The sequence below is a fragment of the Bos grunniens genome, chromosome 7 (assembly GCF_055505025.1).
Source record: "Bos grunniens cultivar Pamir isolate PY7600 chromosome 7, Bosgru_T2T1.0, whole genome shotgun sequence".
In the NCBI taxonomy this organism is placed as follows: domain Eukaryota; kingdom Metazoa; phylum Chordata; class Mammalia; order Artiodactyla; family Bovidae; genus Bos; species Bos grunniens.
Window position 1 is genome coordinate 79,846,738 of NC_141171.1, and position 20,645 is coordinate 79,867,382.

A 20,645-nucleotide genomic window follows, 5' to 3' on the forward strand; every position below is an offset into this window, starting at 1 on the left:
GTGGAAGGATATGAGACAGGATATTGCTGACCACTCAGAAGACATTCCTTTCAGAGAGGGAGTCCTTCAAATAAATGGGCTCTGCCCAGGATTCTCAAGCGCTAGAGAAGAACTTACAATTCTCCTAGAACTTATAACTCATTTAGCATGTTTCTAGGGCCTCCCTGGTGGCTCAATGGTACAGAATTTGCCTGCCCATACAGGAGATGTGGGTTCAATCCTTGGTTCAGGAAGACTCTCTGGTGGAGGAGATGGCAACCCTTTCCAGTATTCTTACCTGGAAAATCCCATGGACAAAGGAACCTGACAGGCTATAGTCCATGGAGTTAAAAAAGAGTCGGACATGACTTAGCACGTAAGTAACAAGGATGTATCTAAGTCCATGGTGGAGAGATTATGACGACAGTACCTAGCCACTGAGTCTTCAGGATATGCTAGGCGTGTCTCATTAAGTCTAAACTTCAGAAGAACTAGATGACCCAGACACCATTATCTCCGGTGTGTTTATACAGAAGCTAAAGTCAGGACATACACTACTCAGAGACTCAAATCCAGTTCTTTCTTAATGAGTAGTTGGACATCAGAGGCTGTGCTCCAGGGCTGAACGCTTTGGGGAACAGCTGTTCAGAAAAACCTGTAGTCCCATCATCAGTGGAATTTGAATATCCTACAAAACGCTCCCTGTGGTGCCCAGAGTTAAACTTTCCCTCTGGCAACAGGAAGTCACAGACAAAGAAAACTTTGACCATGATCTTTTTTCAGATCTGGCGAAGGTGGGGAAGGGGAACGATGGTTGATGTGGAAGGTGCAGTGCACGCGTGCTCGGTTGTGTCTGACTCCTTGTGACACTTTGGACTGTAACCCACCAGGGTCCTCTGACCAGGGGATCCTCCAGGCAAATACTGGAGTGGTTTACCATCTCCTCCTCCAGGGAATCTTCCTGACCCAGGGATCAAAGCCATGCCTCTTGCTTCTCCTGCCGTGGCAGGCAGATTCTTTACCACTGCGCCGCCTGGGAAGCCGACACGTGGGATGAAAAGTAGGGAAAGAAAATAACAAATCCATATAAATGAGAGGAATTTCTGTGCCAGGGTTCTCTTCCCAGCTCATTGTGAGCCTTGACTACATTGGGAAAATATCTTATCCTCTTTGATCTTCTTTTTCCTCAAATATATTGTGAGGGATTTGGACTAAATGGCCACTTAGTCCCATTAAAATCTTCTCAATCCTAGGATAAGTAGTTTATCTTGAGTTTGTCTTTGATGTAGAATAGCTCAGAAAGAGAGTTGGGTTAGAGGATGGCTCAGATGGTAAAGAATCTACCTGCAATGCAGGAGACGTGGGTTCAATCCCTGGGTCCAGAAGATCTCCTGGAGAAGGGAATGGTGACCCACTCCAGTATTCTTGCCTGGGAGATCCCATGGACAGAGGAGCCTGGCAGGCTACAGTCCATGGGGTCACAGAAGAGTCGGACATGACTGAAGCAACTGACACTCACTCACAGTTGTTAAAACACCAGGAAAATCTTACCTTCACTGAATAACTCAGCCTCAAAAGGGAAAACAGAGCCACATCATCATAAAAGATCCCAGAAAGGGTTACACAGGGTATCTCATTCTAGAGCAGAAACAGAGGGCATGACATAGGAGGGACGGCGGGGCTCCATTCTACCCCATCCATAAACTCTCTCTGTGGTCTCTGTAAGGGATGCCCTGCTGCCTTCTGGCCACCCATAGCTTGGAATGTTGCAGAACAACAAAAATACCAAGAGTCCTCTTCCTAAAGAGCTTAACTTTAACTTGAGTGGGATAGGATGACTGTTGTTCTTTTGCTTCATTGAAGAAAGTTATTTAGATGAGGATTATACAATTTCTGAAGTCTCCAGTGGAAAGGATAACCTCAAACAATTGTTCTGCCTGATGAAGACAGGATGTAGATGCCCCAGGCTGTCCATTGTGTTGTTCTGGAAGTAAGGGCAGTTTCTCAATTCTACTGCCAACAAGACACACCCATCCCTTTTAGGTAGTCTCAGGAGTACATATTTAGTGCTGTTCATCCTTAGGGATGGAGTTTGAGCTTCCACCTAGGGGGAAAAAATCCCTAGAATTTAAAGACCACCCAGAGTGCCTCCATATTATTTACAAAGGACGCCTATGTTGTGAGACTAGAAGTTGAACCCCACATGTTGTCAAAATACACATGGCCCAGCAGGATCAGTTACCCTCAGGTGAAGCAGAGCTGGTAAGGGAAAAAGTACTCAGCTTCATGCCGCACAATTTAGTATGTACCATGGAGGGAAAATATAAGAGAAATGTTAACAAAGCAAAATCATGACTTGTATTAGAAGGTGATTAGCTGTGATCTGCCCCATGAATAAAGCAGGGCCATGTTGCAACTTGATTTAGCTGCTGTGTTTCAGAAGAACTCATAATTCATGTTTCAACTGGAGAAATATCTTCAGTGAATGATGCAACATACCGCATTTTTGTTCAGGTGGTTTGACAAGAAGTGAAAGGGAGTTGTGTGAAACTTGAATTGAGATGAGGATCTCAGAGATGTCTGTGCAGTCCTGATGGTCATAGAGATGTAGTCACAGTATGTTTGGGTATTTCTTAGTAGTGAAATGTTGGAGAATCTGCTTCTTTTGAAGATTTATAATTCTGATAGTCCTCATTTACGTTAGAAAAGAAGTGTGGTTAATACTTCAAATACTGCCTATTAAGGACTTCCTTTGTTTGTGTATACAGAAGAGGATACAGTGATCTATTAACTAGGTCATTAGAGACGAGATATATGGGCAAACGTCTCTATTTTTCAAAGATACTGATACTAACCCGCGTATGTTATCATCCGTTGAAGATGCAGCCTTCATATGAAATAGGAGTTGGAAGTAGCGCTTTTCTCATTTGAAAGACTGAAAAATCTTGATCAGAACAAAAATGGCTTAAGGAAAATAATGAAACTTAAAATAAAAATTTAAAGTAGTCACTTTCTGAAAAAAAAAAATGAAATTCATCATGTGGTTAAGTATTGGTCGTCTACACACAGTATTAAAACAAAGAGACTGGATTGAATCAAAACCAATTTATTGGGCAGTGAAATAAAAACTTGGAGTTCCACTGGTTTTACCTTTGGCCTTGTGAGAGGATGGAAGGAGCATTTGGCAGGATGTCAGACCTGTGGGTTACAATTGAGCTGTGCTGGGTGACATGAAATTGACTGAGTCCCTTAATCTCTCTGGTCTTCCTTGTCTTTTGTTCATAAAATTCTGCCTTTGTACTAGATTAGAGGTTTTCAGCCTTTGGTCCTTATAAACGGATGGAGGGCTCTAGATAATGGGATTTCAGGCCACTTTTCCTTCCATCTCAAGTAGAGCAGCCCTGTTTTGGATACCAACATTCTGAAATAGTTTTAGTTTACAGTTAATCAACAGAAAGGAATTCAATTGATCTGTAATGTGCTGGAATTTCCTTTAAAAAAAAAAATGTTTCACCATCTGCCTGTTAATACTCTCAGTTCTTCTCTTGTCTTTAGTTTTTATTGACATCTCTGTCATGGGGCAACTCATCTGAGCAAGTTTATTGAGGGAAACGAGCGCCATAACTAAAGTGCTTGGCACACAGATTGTCAATAACGATCTGATTGTTGAGGGAGTGCTTAGAGAACAGGCTCGGGCATCTGCAAACTAGTCAGGGTCAGCTTTGTGCCACTGAACTGATACACTTTTGGAAACTCATAGTAGCCAAGTTTATCGTGAGCTCGCAAGGTGCCAGGCATTGGGTTAAGCCCTGGACTTTTCTGATGGAATCCTCAAAATCCTGGAAGTGGGTCTCACTATCCATAGTTTCCAGATGAGAATACAGGCTCAGGACGGTTGAACAGCTCATCTGAGACCACAGATTCACAAAGTACTGGTGGAGCTCCGGGTCTCACCCACACCACAGCTCTGGGGGGGCAGCATGAAGGGTATCCTTATCAAGGTTTTTAGCTTGAGGCTAGCCTCTGTGTTGCTGCTGCTGCTAAGTCACTTCAGTCGTGTCCAACTCTGTGCGACCCCATAGACAGCAGCCCACCAGGCTCCCCCGTCCCTGGGGTTTTCCAGGCAAGAACACTGGAGTGGGTTGCCATTTCCTTCTCCAGTGCATGAAAGTGAAAAGTGAAAGTGAAGTCACTCAGTCGTGTTTGATCCTCAGCGACCCCATGGACTGCAGCCTTCCAGGCTCCTCTTCCTCTGTCCATGGGATTTTCCAGGCAAGAGTACTGCAGTGGGGTGCCATTGCCTTCTACAGCCTCTGTGTTAATGACTGCTTAGTTCCTGGAGGAATAATGATACTCTTGAGTCACCTTTCTCCCAAGGGATCATCTCTGTTCTCATCACTCTTGTTAGTTGCTTCTAAGTCCTTTCCAAGAGAGATTACAATGTGGGTGGGATTCCTTTGTGGAGAGGATAAGAGAAGTCACTTCTAGCTGGGAGCACAGTGGTTACCCTCTGTGGCCAAGGCCTGCTTAAGGGTCCGTGGATGGGATGACCCAGTGTTCTGGGTCTCAGCAGCTGATACCGCAACTTGAAGTCATCCCGTCGGGCAACTTGTATATGCTTTCCATTCATCAGATCTTTGGGTGCCTGGGTTATATCATTCTGTGATGTGTGAGTGTGAGAGTGTGTGTGCGTGTGTTCCATCACGCTTCCTTTCATCTGTTTACGGTTGAGGAAAGCACTGCTGCTTCATGCACCGGAGCAGATTCCCCATTGCTTTGCTACTGCGTGCATCAGAGAGTGGGCTTGCCTGCTCCGGCTCTGCTCCACTGACCCACACTGTGTTCTCTACATTGTTGCCGTCTCACACACCAATCTTCCACCCAAGATATCTGAGTGGGGATGGACTAAGTCATTGGAAGTGACAGTCACTAAAAAAAAAAAAAAAAAAAAAACTGGCACAACACAGGAATTCACGTTCAAAGGAAGCCTTTGGAAAGAGGCAGGTCGCTCCTTTCTCCTTGTGTTCCTAGATGAGACAATTGCCTTTCCCTCAGCCAACTACTTGCCCACATCCACTGACTTCACTGTGAGGTCCTGCCAAAGGTGGTTTCACTAAGCGGTGCCTGGGGCTTTCACAAAGTGAAGTCACCTCTGCCTGCCAAGCAGGGACTTTCTAGCTAGACAGGGAGGGGGGAGATGCATAGCCTTCTTGCTACTCCTACAGAGGAGGAAGTGGCTGTCATCGGCCTTCCTCAGCTGTGCCTGCGTGCAGCGCCTTCTGCCTGTGGCTAAGAGACCCGTTTCAGAAAGTGTGGCCGAGCTATTGACAAGAAGGGAGATGGTGGACGGCAACTTGGAGAGTTGTTCATTTTGCTGAAGAGGACACTTGAGGCCAGGATGGTTGCTCTACTTGGCTGAATCCGTGGTCTTCCCGTCTAGGGCTGTGACTTGGATGGGGCACCAAGGAGCAGTTGGTGGGGGAGCATGATTGCTCTTCATCCAGCTTGAAAGGTTAGTCGTGTTGCCAAATGCTTCCTTCCTTCCCTTAACAGCCCATTCTAAATCAATCTTCCATGAATCCATCAAAATGGCTTTCGGGTAGTGCCTTCACTGTGCTGCTTCCACATCAGTGTCCTCAACCCAGGGAGGCCACTTGCTGGATTATTCCCCAGACTCTTACTTGAACTTCCTCCCTGAAGTTTGCCTTCCGCCCACTCCAGGGAAAGTGTCCTTTTCTCTCAGCTCGTTTGCCGTTGTGACCATATTTCAGAGCTCTCTTGGCTCGTAGTAGGTGAGCTGGACCACGCCTCAAAGTGCTTTTGTTTCCTCTGAAAGAGGTTGAATCTGGGAAGGGAGTGGGGGGGTGAAAAAAATATATGTGGGAACGGTTTAATTGTGTCCATGAGGATTCTCAGTAATTCAGGATGCCAGTGTGTGTTTTCCAGAGCCTAGAGCTGACATAAATAATGTAGCATACCTCGCTCTGTGCAGGCTTGCCGAGGAATGCTGATGGAGAAAGAGCCAAACTGGGATCTAAAGCTCCCGGCTCCCGGCACAGCCTTTAAAATCCTTTTATTGAGTAGTAGTTTGGAATCGGCAGCCAGGGCCTTGGCGGGCTGTCTCCACCAGGAAAAGCTGACGGAGGAGTAACCTTGGAGGGAGCCGCCTCGCTGGATTTCAGGAAGACGAGAGTCTGGCGCAGCCTGGCCAGCTCCCATGAATGACTGGTTCATTTCACTCTGTGTTCCTAATCCCAGAAGGAATAGGACAGCTCTGTGAAGTCCCTGAAAGCCTGGTAAGTGTGCAGCTGTTGCTAACAAGATATGACTGGCCCCTCCAACGTAGTTAAAAGCATCTTGCTTTGCCTTTTAGAGCCTCTCGCCTTAATGGTGTAAGAGCCAAATGAGCTTTGCGGGACAGCTAACCCCAAATGAAGTCCTGCGACTTAAGCTCATTGAAAGCCGAAGTCTGTGCTGGCGAGAGCCAGAGGGGCCACAAACGCCACAGTTCATTTGCAGGAAGGAAACAAATGTGGCTTTACGTGGGATTTTTACAGGAGGTCTGCCAAGCCAAATATCCAACTGAAGCATTTCCAGATTGTGATTTAAAGTACAACTTAAGCCTTGTCTCGGGTACAAATTATACAAGTGAGGGAAGAGATGGGGGATGAGGAGGATGGCGTAGTGAAATGTTAGAAAGAATTCTCTGTTGTTGATATTAAGGGACAAATTCTGGCCATTCAGTAAAGAAGGATGACTCCTCCTTATACTCTGGGGGTTGAGAGAAGGAACCTCAGGGAACATTTGTGTTTTTTTTTTTTTTTTTTTTTGTCTTTCTTTTTGATTAAGGCATTTGTGGTCTAGAAAGAAGATTAAAGCAGGATCCGTTTCATTTGTTTAGTTTGCCTCACAGACATGAAGCTTCAGAATGGTAAGTGTCAATTATATTCCTACCTGTTGGGGAACTAGCCAGGAGCAGGAGACCTGAGCAAAGATGTGGTACTGCTTCCAGACTATTTTGCAGTTTCTGGCCAGTGATAGGAGCTGGTGTGTCAACAGAGAGAAAGTATAGATATCAAGTTTGGTTGGACTGGAAGGGTCTGTGCAACTTGCCCTTTAAGAGATGGTTCTTTAAAAAAAGAGAGAGAGATGGTTCTTTCTGCTGTTGCTGGTTTGACAATGATGGGACCTTTTTTAAGTGGGTTAAGGTATAACCCACTTAAATTGACTAGAAAAAATGTAAAAATATTCAGACAGTTTCATTCTGGGACATGAGTATTTTTTTTCCTTTTGAAGTTGCTACATAGTTGGTGGGATTTTTCCCCTCTGTTTAAAAAGTATCATCCAAATGTGTTTTATAAAATAGCATTTGGAAATTTTGCTTGTGGTATGGTCCTATGCTTTTAACCATCTTATTGAACTAGTTGGAAAGGAGCGACGTTTTTTGGTCTGAACTTCATTTCACTCTCCCAAAAGTGCCCTTGGTGTGTTTACCTGCTGCTTTAAGGGGTTCCAGCAAGACTTTTATTCAGTTATCACAAGCCCTCTGCGTGGGCCTCTCTGCTTGTGGAAATACATTCCTAAAACAGAGTAGTTGTTTTGTCTTGCTCTTTTTACCTTGTTGGTTTTTGTCATGGTAGAAAAGGACATGAGGCCGGGACAGTTTAACTGAGATTTCTTTAGCCTGAAATCTGTGGTCTTACAGATCTGTTTCAACTGTTTTCTAGCAAGCCTTACATTCTTTAGCCATTCGTGAGCCCGTCTGTGAAATGGGCTTGAGACCTGAGAAAATGTAACACCTCTGCACTCTGGAACTCTCAGTCATGGTGGTAAATATTTGAAAGGGAAAAATTGTAATAGAGAGTTGGCTAAGGGTCTGTCTGCAAGCTGTTCTCTGTGGGCCTGACTTTAGAAATGCTGGAAGCACCTGAAAACTGTCACTTGTTGGTTTTTATTTATAAGCGCATTAGGATAAAGTACGGTTTACGTGGTAACTGCAGAGAGAAATACAATACTCCCGATAAACAAAACTCGGCTTATATAACCAAAAAGTGACCTGGAGGAATGTGAGGGCTTGATAGAAGGCCCCGGTTCTCGGGTGCAGAGTCACAGCTTCATGTTTAATTTAACAAAACATTAAACATTTCATGTTTAATTTAATGAAACATTAGAGCAGTAGGATTTGTCACCTTCATGACAGAATGTCAGAACTCTGGGATAGTTGAAGAATATATGTTCTTTCTGCAGAATTCACATGTGACACTTGGAAATGTTTCACATCCAAAGACCTTTGCTTTATTTAGGGGCCTTTTTCCCCCTCTGAGCGACACCAAAAAAGCAAAAATGCAAGTAAAACAACAAAAACAGCACCACATTAGGCATGCACTACTAGTCTAGCTAATTTTAGGGGGGCTATTAGCAGGCGTTTAGGCAAATCTATTAACGTTTAGCATCAGCACAAATGCAATCGCATTTCTTCTTCTTGTGCTTCTGACAAAATGAGCACAAGGATCTCCAGGACAACAAAAGAATGGATATTGCAGTCTCATTTGTTATGTAGTAAACTTTTTATTTAACCCACTTGGATTTTTTTTTTTTTTTAATGAGCTATTTAAGAAAGTGGGATGTGATATTTGGGGAAAATTGAAGGTAATGTATCTGTTTGATAAAGATTGTTACCAGTGAGACAGAAGAAATCCTTGGTATGGCATTGCTTGCCAGTACATTTTTTTTTTCCTCTTCTTAGTGGGAAAAATGTGGTTGGTGGTTGATAATGCTACTTTGCCTTTGGCTTGTGATGGAAGATTTTCCTTTTTGTATTTCCAAGTGCAAAAATATAGATATGCCCTACCTCCCTGTCCAAATTCGTGAGGCTCTGTTTTCCTCTCATGCTTTCAATGTTTAGTTTCTTTCAGTAGAAAAGAAGACTTTATATTTGAGCCATGAAGATGATTAGCAATTCATAAAACATATGTGAGAGCGTACAGATGTGTGTTTACACACACATGCATACATATACATATGCACACAGCATACAGACATACAAAAGCCTCCCCCCAGATTCTGCCTCCATTCCTTTGAATTATCCCTTGCCCCGTTTCTGGAGTGTTTTTATCCAACACGACCAGCACAAAATTTTGCGAGTATGGTATCTGGCTTTGTGATGGCAGGAGTATGAATACCTCTCCGTGTTATTATAGACTCAGTCTGAATGTGTGTGCTTCCTTGCACGCCTTGAAGTGGCTGAGACCAGATGCTTCAGCGAGAGATGTCATATTAATGCAATTCAGAGGAGCATATGGCAAGAGAAAAATCGTTACGACAGTGACTGACCTAAAGAGCAAGTAGCATTTTTAACCTTAAAAAAAAAAAATTTGTTTTAACCCTCTCCTAAGTAGCAGCAGATACTTTCTTGAGTTGATTTTTCTTTTAACTCTCCTGGAGGTTGCATTCAGGATTGGGGGTACAAAGGAATAGCCTGGACTGCTAGGGAGCCCTATTTACTTTGACGTGGGGGCAGAGGGGAAGGCAGGATGGTTGGCCTGTGCTCACTCACCACCCACTCCCCAGGAGGGCCTTTGGGTCCAAGGGCTGAGATCCAGTGGGGTCAGGGGGCAGCTTATCTTTGACTGCCTTGATGACACCCCAACCCCGCCCTGAAGAGCCCCCCAGCTGAGGAGCCTACTGCCTATGTAATCCCTTTCTGACCACCGTCCCATCCCACTGGTGGCTCTCTTCCCTTCAAAGCGCCTCTTTTGAGGCCTGTTTCTGTGCTGGCACTCTGACAGGCACTGGAGGGAAAAGCAAATGAGACGTGGTCCCCATCCTGAAGGAGATCCCGTCTCATGGGGAAGGGCGGCCAACAGAAATGCAGACTGCATAGTCCTCAGTGCTGAGGAAGGAAAGTCTTGAACGGCCACAGGCACCAGATGGGTGCAGAGGAAGAAGGTCAGGAAACAGGAAAGGCTTGGTAGAGGCCGTTGATCAAGAGAAGTAGCCCGGAAGCTTCCCTTGGAAGATGTGGGGTGGGGTCTTGTGGGCCCTGAAAATGGCCAGTCGTGGCCTTCCCTGGTGACTCAGATGGTAAAGAATCTGCCTGCAGTGCAGGAGGCCGGGTTCGATCCCTGAGTCAGGAAGATCCCCTGGAGGAGGGAATGGCAACCCACTTCAGTATTCTTGCCTGGTGGACGACAGCCCATGGGGTTGCAGAGAGTCAGACATGACTGAGTGGCTTTCACTTTCCCTTTGGCAGATCACTTCAGGTGCTCAGTCCAGGAAGGTAGGTACACAGGGCACGATGAAGGCAAAGGATTGGACTAGATGGGTGGGTGGAGCCCTCGTGGTTATTGGCTTTCCATACCCTCCAGTCTGGGCCACTCTCTTAAAAGTGTAAAGCAGCCAGGCTGTTCGTGGCAGTAAGCACAGTGAAGGCCAGACACTGGGCATTAGGAGAGAACTCCTGAGCTTTGCAATTTCCATTCCTAATTCAACTTAAAAAAAAAAAAAATTGCACCAGCTGCCACCATGTGAACCAAACAATTAAATGCAAAGGTCCCAGATGGAGCCTCGGGGCTGCTAGCTGGCATCCTCCACATGTGGACAAGAGGATGTCTACAAAGAGATTTCACCCTCCGGCTCAAATCCAACTAGCTTTCGATCTAAAAGGAGTTTAGAGAGACGTGTTTCCATATACATAAACAGTGTGTTTCGAGACACAGTGTCTCCAAAATTCTCTAACTTTCAAGTGCTCTCACTTGAAATTCTGGTTGTGGGGCAGAGGGTCAAAATACATATATCTATGTTTACCTGTGCTTTGCAGGTATTTATATAGTAGTGGGTGTGTGCAGTTTCCTTCACGGAGTCAAAGCTCCTGGAGGTGGAATCAGAAATCTGGGTTGAAATGCCGACCTCATGAATAAAGACATACACAGTCAGCCTGTCTCAGCTAATGAGGGCCTTTGTGTTTAGCCCATGGAGAAGGAAATGGCAACCCACTCCAGTATTCTTGTCTGAAGAATCCCATGGACAGAGGAGCCTGGCGGGCTACAGTCCAGGGGATTGCAGAGTCGGACCCAACTGAGCACTCACACATGTGCTTAGCCCATGCTATAGGAGGTTTGGGGGCATTTTTCCTTTGTATTCAATTTTTTGTATCTTCTCATCAGCAGCAGAACTCTCTACCCTCCAGTCATGGCAGAAAAGCTCCCGCTGCTGTTAGAGAGCCCTCGCGGGTTCTGCGCTATCTTTTGAGAATGCAGCCCCCACTGAGTGAGGTGGTGGGAAGGAGGCTGCCAGCGATTGCCTTGACCTTGACTCCCTGCTACCACTTGACCTGCATCTGGCCCCAGGTTGGGATGCGTGCCAGTCTGTCGGCTGTGCATCACAGGAGAGACCAGCCAGAGGAGCCCATCCATCATCCCACAGGCTCTGCCTCCCGAATTGTCAGGGCTCCCGGGGTGTTAAGAGCTGGGCCAGCGATGAGCGACCCAGGCCTGGGCCCTGGCTCTCTGGCTGCTTTTAAGGATGGGTGCTGACATGTGAATTTTTTCGAGTGACTGACCCCTCCCTGCCCTAATTTATCTGTCTGAAGAGTGGAGAGTAATACTTCTCAACTCTGTGAAAATAATAATGATTTTTTTTTTAATTTGACCAATATATCAGCTCAGACCCTAGTCCTGCAAACCAGCCACAACTGCTGTGCATTCCCGGATTCCCTGGGCTCCTGCTCTCATTTCCATCCCCAGGCCTGCCACCCAGGGCCCAGAGTCTCAGGGTCCAGCGGCCTGGCCTGTCACAGTGCCGGCACGAGTTCCTTTCTCTCCGCTTCATATCAATCCACTTGTAGAATTCGGCCCCTTTCTCCTGGCACGTACAGAAAAGGCATCACAACCTGGCGAACAAACACACAGGCAAACACAGTCAGCCGCCCAAGACCTCTGAGCAGAGTACGCTGAAGAATTGCATCTGCAGGCCATAAAATGGACTTTGGAATATTTTATGCCCTCCACGCATTCCAGTATTCTTGCCTGGAGAAGCCCCATGGACAGAGGAGCCTGGCGGGTTACAATCTATGGGGTCGCAAAGAGTCAGAAATTACTGAGATAAGCATGTGCGCACGTGCGTGCACACCCACACACACACTCGTGCCCACTCTCCACTTCTTAGGGCTTCCTAGGTGGAGCTAGTGGTAAGGAACCTGCCTGCCAATGCAGGAGACACAGGAGACATGAGTTCAATCCATGGGTCAGGAAGATGCCCTAGAGAAGGGCAGGACAACCCACTCCAGTATTCTTACCTGAAGAATCCCATGGACAGAGGAGCCTGGAGGACTAGAGTCCATGGGGTCACGAAAAAGTTGTACATGACTGAAGCATTAGCACACACCCCCTTCTTAAACAGTTGCTGAAGCTCTAGGAAGCGAAGTCAATAATGATCTGTCTACCTACTCCACCTGCCCACCAAGCTCCATGCGGTGTCTGTCTCTTTCCTAACTGACCAGAAATTCAGTGTTTCTCCCATTATGCTTACGCAGAGCAGGTCAGCAGTCTTCACCTCTGCCCCCAGAGCCAGTGCCCTTGGCATGATGTTGGCAGACAGAAGCCAGTCTGTTCCTCGCTTGGCCTCTCTCCCTATCTCAGCAGATTCTGCTGGAGGAAGACAGTCAGAGAGAGATTTAGCTCCTTGAAGAGCTGAATAATACCACTTCCCATCACCAAACTCTAAGCCACCAGAAAGGAAAAGCTGTTAGGTTCTTGTTTTAAATAAGAGTTTTTCAGACATAGTGCTTTATGTATTTCATTATGCTTTTCAATGCCCTTCCCCCATGGCCAGTTGATTGACATATTGATTATAGAGGCAGTGTGGCTGAGTAAGAGTCCAGACTCTGATGCTTGGCCCCTTGTGTGACCCTGAGCGAGTTAAAGTTCTCTGCTGCGCTGTGCTCAGTCGTGTCTGACTCTTTGCTTCCCCATGGACTATAGACCCCATGGGATTCTCCAGGCAAGAATACTGGAGTGGGTTGCCATTTCCTCCTCCAAAGTTCTCTGAGCTCCAGGTAAATGAGGGGTCATCTTGGTGTCTCTCTGATCCCTCTTATGTGATTCAGTGAGATGTTATCTCAGAACTGGGCACGTGCAATGGTTGTTTCTTCGGGTGTCTGCATTGATTTTCCTCCAAATTTTATGATGGGATTGTTGCTTTTATTTCCAAAGAAAGAGGAAGAATTTCAGTTGAACTTGGCAGGGCGCTGAGATTCTGGCAGAACACACCCCAGCCCACCACATAGAAATTGACACAAGTTAGGGACGTCCCTCCTGTTCAAGACAGAAGGTGTTGTGGGGGGCAGGGAGGTGGTCCTGCTAGCTTCCTCCATGCAGGCTTTTGGGTTGGTGTCTGTTTCTCTTCAGTCACCATCTTTCCTACTGCTCACAGACCCGAAATGGTTCAGAATAACCGGCCATAGCAGAACTTTTTTTTTTTTCCCCAAGCAGAGTATTACCAGAAATGCAAACACTCAAAATTATCTCATTCATCTCTGGTGGCAGAGAATCCAATTGTTCGCTCTTGGTTTGAGTCCTCAGAGGGCGGGGCTGGCAGGGGGGCAAGGACAATTATGGCGACTAAATTTTAATCAACAGTTTCAGTGACAATATTGAATTAAAAAGTTACTAGCTACTAGTTAGAGCACGGCTCAGCTCCTACACGGGCAAATCAGTCATTCTGTGGTGATTAACATCTATTCAGAACAGAGAATGTATTATGGGTACCAAATTATCATAGGAATTAATGCAGTCTTTTTAAAGGGCTTAAAATATGTTAATAAATACAGTATTCCAGCACCTGCAGCTCAAGAAACTAAAGTCATTAAAGATGGATATAATTATATTTATTATTGCAGGGATCTAGGTGGGGGGGAAAACAGTTTAATGAGCATGAATGAAACAGGGGTTCTTTATTTAAAACTTCTTACCTAAAGAAACTGTTCCCTTTGAGGAAGGAGGTATTTCATAGAATTGTTGAATTAGAGAACTATACAAAAGGTGAATTAGAGACAGTAATATTCTAAGTTTGGGGCAATGAACTTCAGAGGTCCGCTGGGGACATGGCAAAACTCTCCACTTCCTTGGCATTGAGCTTGGCATGGGATTCAGCATCCCCCGGCTTCAGTTTCCTCCACCTTCCCATTTATGTTTCACCCAAGAGCCCCAGCCTTTTTGCAGTTTCTAAAACATACCCAGCTCTTGCCCACCCCAGGGCCTTAGCATGTGCTTTTACCTTGGTCTGAGGTTTATTTTATACTACTTTATTAGTACAATGCTAGGCTCCATCCCCAAACAAATTTTCCTTACCAGCTCATTTAATCCTCACAACAGTCTGATGGACTAAATCAATCTCCTTATCAGCTCCATTCTGTAGACAAGGAAATGAGTCAAAAGGAGGTCAAGGGCCTTGCCCTGGGTCTTGCTAACTTGAGGTCTCCTCTTTGCCACCAAGTTTTGTTGCTTCTTTGTGGGGTCGGCCACTACCAGCTCTCAGCTCATATGCTGTCCCTGGCAGCTTAATCTCATTCATTCTCCCCCATGGAACTTTTCAGGATCTAGCTTATCCTCTGCAGCACATATTGTGTTAGTTGCTCAGTTGTGTCTGACTCTTTGTGACCTCATGGACTGTAGCCTGCCAGGCTCCTCTGTTCATGGGATTCTCCAGGCATGAATGCTGGAGTGGGTTGCCCTGCCTTCCCCCAGGGGATCTTCCCATCCCAGGCATCGCACCCAGATCTCCCGCACTGCAGGCAGATTCTTCACTGTCTGAGCCACCGTTAGACGCGTGTGTGTTTTCAGTCGTTTTCATTTTCTGGCACTAGCATCATGTCCGTGAAGACAGCAACTGTTCTTGTTTGATGCTCTATCCCCAATCGTATTCAAGTAACTGACATTTAATAAGTACTGAATAAATATTTGTTTAATGGGTCTTTGAATTCATATGTACAGCATTTGCTGTCTGTAGCCAGAATAAATGGTATTTTTCATCTATCTGTCTATCCACATAGATTGACAAATAAGTGAAACAAAATTGTTTTTCAAATTTTCAAAAGGAGAAGGTAACTTTCTTTTTGTGATTAAATCCTTCTTAGTCAATTGATATAAAAATGGCAGCCTAGTATAGCCATGTCAGTATTAAATCTGGGTCTTTAGTAGAGACAAAAAGTTGTAGAACATTTATAGAGATTGATCAGTAAATAATCAGAGAAGCTGCGAGGAGAAGCCACTTGCTCAAGTTTGGGAGGGGGTCAGGACTGGATTCAAGAGCAAACCCTAGTGCTCTTGGCTCATGATCCAGTGTTGTTTCTGCACATCTGCCTTGCTTACACAGTCACCCAAGCTGATAGCATCAAGAGAAACTCATCAGAAACGGAAGAGCACTTAAGACTAACTGTGGCTGCTGCTGAGAACGTTGTATTTGGCAGGTCAGGAGTGGTGGATTTAAGTGCTCTTATTTTCTTAAATCTTGGGGGTGTTGGAGGTGAAAATTAACTGTCTGTCCTCGTGGTGGAATGCATTTGAAATGCTATTTCCTGTTATGAAGTGAAAGAAGAAAAATAAACACACATCATGTGGAATTAGAAATGGAGATCACAATTCTAAACATCACACCCTAGAGGAAGATACCACCTTTGAGAAACTATCTCAGTTCTCTGGTTTGCCAGCTTATAGGGAATATGGTCTGGCTCCTAAAATCCCCAACACCATGAATTTTTTGTTTTTACAATTTAGAAGCCATGGATCACATTGAGAATGTGATTAAACTTTTGGGCCATATGCCCAGAGAAAAGGAATATGGACAAACGTGAGATGTTTTGCAGATTATTTCAGGGAGCTCATGGACACAATTTTGTCCATTTCATAGATCTCTAGAGACCCATGGATTTCGATTTAAGAAGTCCTGGTAGCACAGAATGCATAATAATATTAGTTAATTATAATAGCTAATATTTATTAAGCACTTATGTGTCAGATACTTGGCTCATTAGATAGATAGGTATGCTTTCTATGTGAATTATGCATATATGTAAATTTTTTATTTAATTCTCAGGGGTCACAGTTGTTCCCATTTTGCAGATGAGGAAGCTGAGAATCAGAAGAAGCTAAATAAGCCAGAAAATATTGGAACCTGGATTAGAACCCAGGTGATTTGATACCATAGCCACATAAAGGCAGGCATAGGACATTTTCATAAAGTAGGCCTTGATCATATTGTATGCAATGCTGTGGTAAATCCCATGGTAGCAGATACATGGTAGAAGATACAGGCTAAATAGAACACCTTTAGAGTGTCGGAATTCCTGATAGCTCAGTTGGTAAAGAATGAGCAATGCAAGAGACCTGGGTTCAATCCCTAGGTTGGGAAGATGCCCTTGTGAAGAGAAAGGCTACCCACTCCAGTATTCTGGCCTAGACAATTCCATGGACTGTATATCCATGGGATTGCAAAGAGTCAGACATGACTGAGCGACTTTCACTTTCACTTTAGAGTGTCAGTGAAAGCTATGAAGGGCTGGAGACTCCATGCTCCAGGTCTTTCATTTCCTCAGAGAAGCAATCAGAATGGTATCGGGGTATCTCCTCTTTCCAAGAACTTCCCTCCACCTTCCCACATACTGGGAGACTGGAGTACCAAGGAACTAAATGGTAGTTCTTGTGGTTTTATTATTGCCCATGTTTAGATCGGGGCTTCCCTGGTGGCTCAGACAGTAAAGAATCCACCTGCAATGCAGGAGACCCAGGTTCAATCCCTGGGTTGGGAAGATCCCCTGGAGAAGGGAATGGCTACCCCCCTCCAGTATTCTTGCCTGGAGAATTCCATGGAGCCTGGCGAGCTACAGTCCATGGGGTCACAAAGAGTCGGACATGACTGAGTGGCTAACACATACATATTTAGTTAACTTTCAATTTGATAGTGTCTGTCATCAGATGGGCAGATGGGCCCTGTCTGAATGTGAAGCCATCTTAAGAATATTCAGAACCACTTTACAAGAGGCTATTAGTTTGAGAAGTATTCAATTATTTCTTGCTTTCCTCAGGAGGATAAACAGTGAACCCATTAGAAGTTGCTTGAGAATGTTCCTGTGACCACTTTTTCTTCCTCCTTTCTTTTTTGAAGGAAACAAAACGTTATTTTTACTTAGATGTGGATGTCATTTATCAAGTTAGAGCTAATAACTTGAATGAATTTGCATATTTCCATTGTTTTATTTTTCATTCATTGGGATTTATCTAGCCATTTCGTTTGTGATTGATGTCCTAAGCACTTGCTTTGGTCTAGGCCCTTGGCTGGGTACTGAGAATAAAGAAGTGAGTCAGATACAGCATGTGGCCTCAAGGAGTCTAGTAGGAGAGCAGGCCATGTGAACAAATCTGTGTAAGGCGTTGCAGTGTGTAGTACAGCGTGGAAGCAGCTGCCGGAGTAGTTGGTCGACTCGCGTTCAGAAGATTATCACTGGCTACGCGGGCGGGAAAAATGTGTTCCCTAGAATACAGATTCTTAAACTTGAGTAGGCATCAGAAACCCCCAGAGGGCTTGTTAAAACAAGATTAATGGGCCCCAACCTGAGATTCTAATTCCATATGTATGGAGTTGGTCCTCAAATCTGCATTTCTAAGGAAGTTCTCAGATAATGGTAACGCTGCTGGTCCAGGGAACACACTTTGAGAACCCCTCTTCTAGCCTTTCCAGAGGACGGATGATATAGAAAATATTCTTTACTGTTTCTATGGTTTTATCCCCTAAGTTAAAAATATTTCATCCTCTTGTTACTGAGTCCAGGTTCACACCACTAACCGCACAACAGGCCAGTAAATTGAGAGACAAGTTGTTGGGGCAAGGAATAAGAACTGTATTCAGAAAGAGCAGACCAAGAAAGACAGTGTCCACTAGAATCATCTTAATGGAGTTAGAATTCAAGCTTCTTTTATACTGAAAGAGGAGGGGTGTGGTTGGTTGGTACAAACTTCTTGGTATCTGAATCCTTTGTTTTTGCAGCTGTTTACAAAGGTCAGGTCCTGATGTTCCTATAAACCTCCAACAAGTCAAATATTATTCTCTATTCTGCAACTTTTTATCTCTAAGAATGGAAAAGTATTATACCTTTAAAGCCAGAGCCTTGAGAATAGGCTCTCCTGTGTATTTTAGACTATTGGTGGCATTCTTAACTTGTAGCAAAAAAACAGTAGGATACAAAGGTTAAAGTAAAAGAAACAGGTCCAGTATGGAGTCATATTTGTTCTTCCCTGTTATACTCTCTCTGTCTTGTTTAAGGTTTCCTTATAAAAGTGTATGCTTCTGTTCTCGCCTTTGAAAGTATAGTTCTGTAGTGTTCTCCAAGTTTTCCTTTTTAAGTTCTTGACTTTGACCTCTCATAGGAGGGAACAGCGAGATGCTAAGAGAAATGATAGACCACTTAACACGAATCATGTATAAATTCTAGTGGATGTGAGGGTGTGAGGATGAGTTTCTTAAAAAAAAAGTGGTTAGCACTGAGTCTTACAAAATACTGTGGATGGACAATTAAATAAACAAGGCAGTCAGATTTCAGATCCCCTCCCGTACATCCTCAGGTCATCCCACATCCTATGGGCCCCACATCATGCTCACAGAGAAATGAAAGAGAGAGACAAGCGACCAAGGAACACCCAAAAAAAGTCTTACACGGTGAGAGTATTGCAGGCTTTTCATAAATAGAGTCACGTTTTTGGCCAAATGCAATGGAAAATGTGAACTCGTGTCAGAAAACAATACCCAGTTTCTAGATTAATGATTCTTCCTCTTTTTCTTTATTCTTTTGGTCCATTTTGCACAGCAAATAAGAACCTTGTGGACAGAAAGATCATCATTTGTCAATCCTTTTGCAGCAATTTTCCTAACAGTTCTTTCAGCTCTAAATGCTTTTAAGCATCTGTCAGTAGCATATAATAGCCTTAATGGGAGGGGAAAACAACAACAACAGTAACAACTCTTCGTTGCATAAGAATGAACTTAGTGTCTCTCCCCTTCCTGGACACAGTGAAAATGATCATCCGTCCATATGTGGGTTTCCACACGCAGCTGTGCTGTTATTGTTTGTGCGTAGACCTTAAGTTGTCTGTAATTTTTATGTGTGGAGGAATGATGCCAATTGAGACAGAGAATGGACCCCCTCCCCCCCAAAAAAATTCAGTGTCTCAGTGATGAGACAAGTCAATAAACAGCTTGATTACTAATTCATTCAGGAACAAAAATAATGGCGTTCTAAAGTAGAATGACCAAATCCAATAACTAACTGTTTGTCAGGGCAGTAATAATGGTATTTGTATCTCTTTTAATTGGCTTTAACCTTTCCCTTCATGTGTGCAGTATTAAAAAATTAAAGAGGAAAGTATTTAGAGGCATGGATTTACGGCACTGTGTGGATTACATGCTTTTAATGAGGTCAGGACAATAAACCATCTGAGCAGAACCTGCTGCCCAGTGATGAATTACTCCCTTTTACAACAGATAGAAGACAGCCAGTGTGTGGGCACACGCATGCTCACAGGCTCATCTGTAGACCAGGTGATGCTCTGCTTCGCTGTTGAGCTAACAGAGTGTTTCCAGTTACAAGGAGGGTCCAGAACTTTTCAAAATACAGAGCTGTAATATACCAGGTGAAAAAGAGAAACTCGCAGACTAGAATGCACAGTGTGTATGTTAGATATTGACTCATGCATGTCTGTTCATGTTGCAAGTACATGTGGATAGACGAAGGAATGATGGAGAGAAGGAAAAGAGAGAATGGGAGAAATGGAAGGAGGGAAGGAGAGGGGAAGGGCAAGAAGCACAGATAATGTGGAAGGAGCATGCTGTAGTGTTCTGGAGCTGGCTTGGATTGTCATGTAGGGTTGATTATGTAACAGCCTTTCCCGATTCCATCAAAACTGCAGCTGAAAATTGCACATGGTGGATGTATCGACCCCACAGAAATAAGCAAATGCTATTATAAACCAGAACTTTTTTTCTGCAAAGCCAATTGTTAAGCTTTTGGACATGCAACGAATACTGCTGGACATACAACAAACCAGAGTGTTTATATCTAGAAAGCAGGTTGACTAGGAGAAGGAGTGGTCCATGAAGCAGAAGTGTTGGGGCTGAGAAACAAGTATGTTTCCTCTTTATTGCTACAGTTTCCAATAGCATTTATTACTTTATAGTAATAATAATTGCTTTTAAACAGTTCGTTGTAAAATTGTTCCACAAATATCACTGAAACATTTTTTAAAATATATAGAATTAATCACCTTTGCTTTGTAAGTCAGGTACAGAACACTTTGTACAAGGAAAAGCAATTCAGACAAGTGATAGAATCAAATACTCAAGGGACTTAAGACTCAGGGCACTCGGAAGTGTGTGCTTTGGTGGTGAAAACTTCCTCAGTCTTCCAAATCCAAAGGAAAACAGAATCACACACAAAGTGTGAATGGACCCTAGCTCCGGAGTGTGTAGTGTTTGCAGTCAGATCCCACCCCACAGTAAATGCTAGTGACGAAAGTCTGATGGTGTCCACCCAGAGCTCGTCTCCTCATGTTGACCAGTTAAGCCAAATCACCTCACAGTCTTTACCTAATCAGTAGCCTTGAGCTGACAGCATGAAACGT

At 44.3% G+C, this 20,645-nt stretch overlaps 1 protein-coding gene across 4 annotated transcripts in view; it reads left to right on the forward strand.

Annotated features, from left to right (window-relative positions):
• Positions 1-20,645, forward strand: part of TENM2 (teneurin transmembrane protein 2) — a 1,167,677-nt gene that overhangs the window by 672,329 nt on the left and 474,703 nt on the right. The window contains exon 1 of one of the 4 annotated variants that reach the window (XM_086412768.1): positions 6,569-6,910. The exons of 2 other annotated variants lie outside the window; for them this stretch is intronic. In XM_086412768.1, the coding sequence (XP_086268894.1) occupies positions 6,895-6,910 (16 nt within the window). In that variant the 5' untranslated portion in view covers positions 6,569-6,894. Of the gene's footprint in view, positions 1-6,568; positions 6,911-20,645 lie in introns of those variants that run through there. One more of the 4 variants, XM_086412767.1, reaches the window with a different exon arrangement.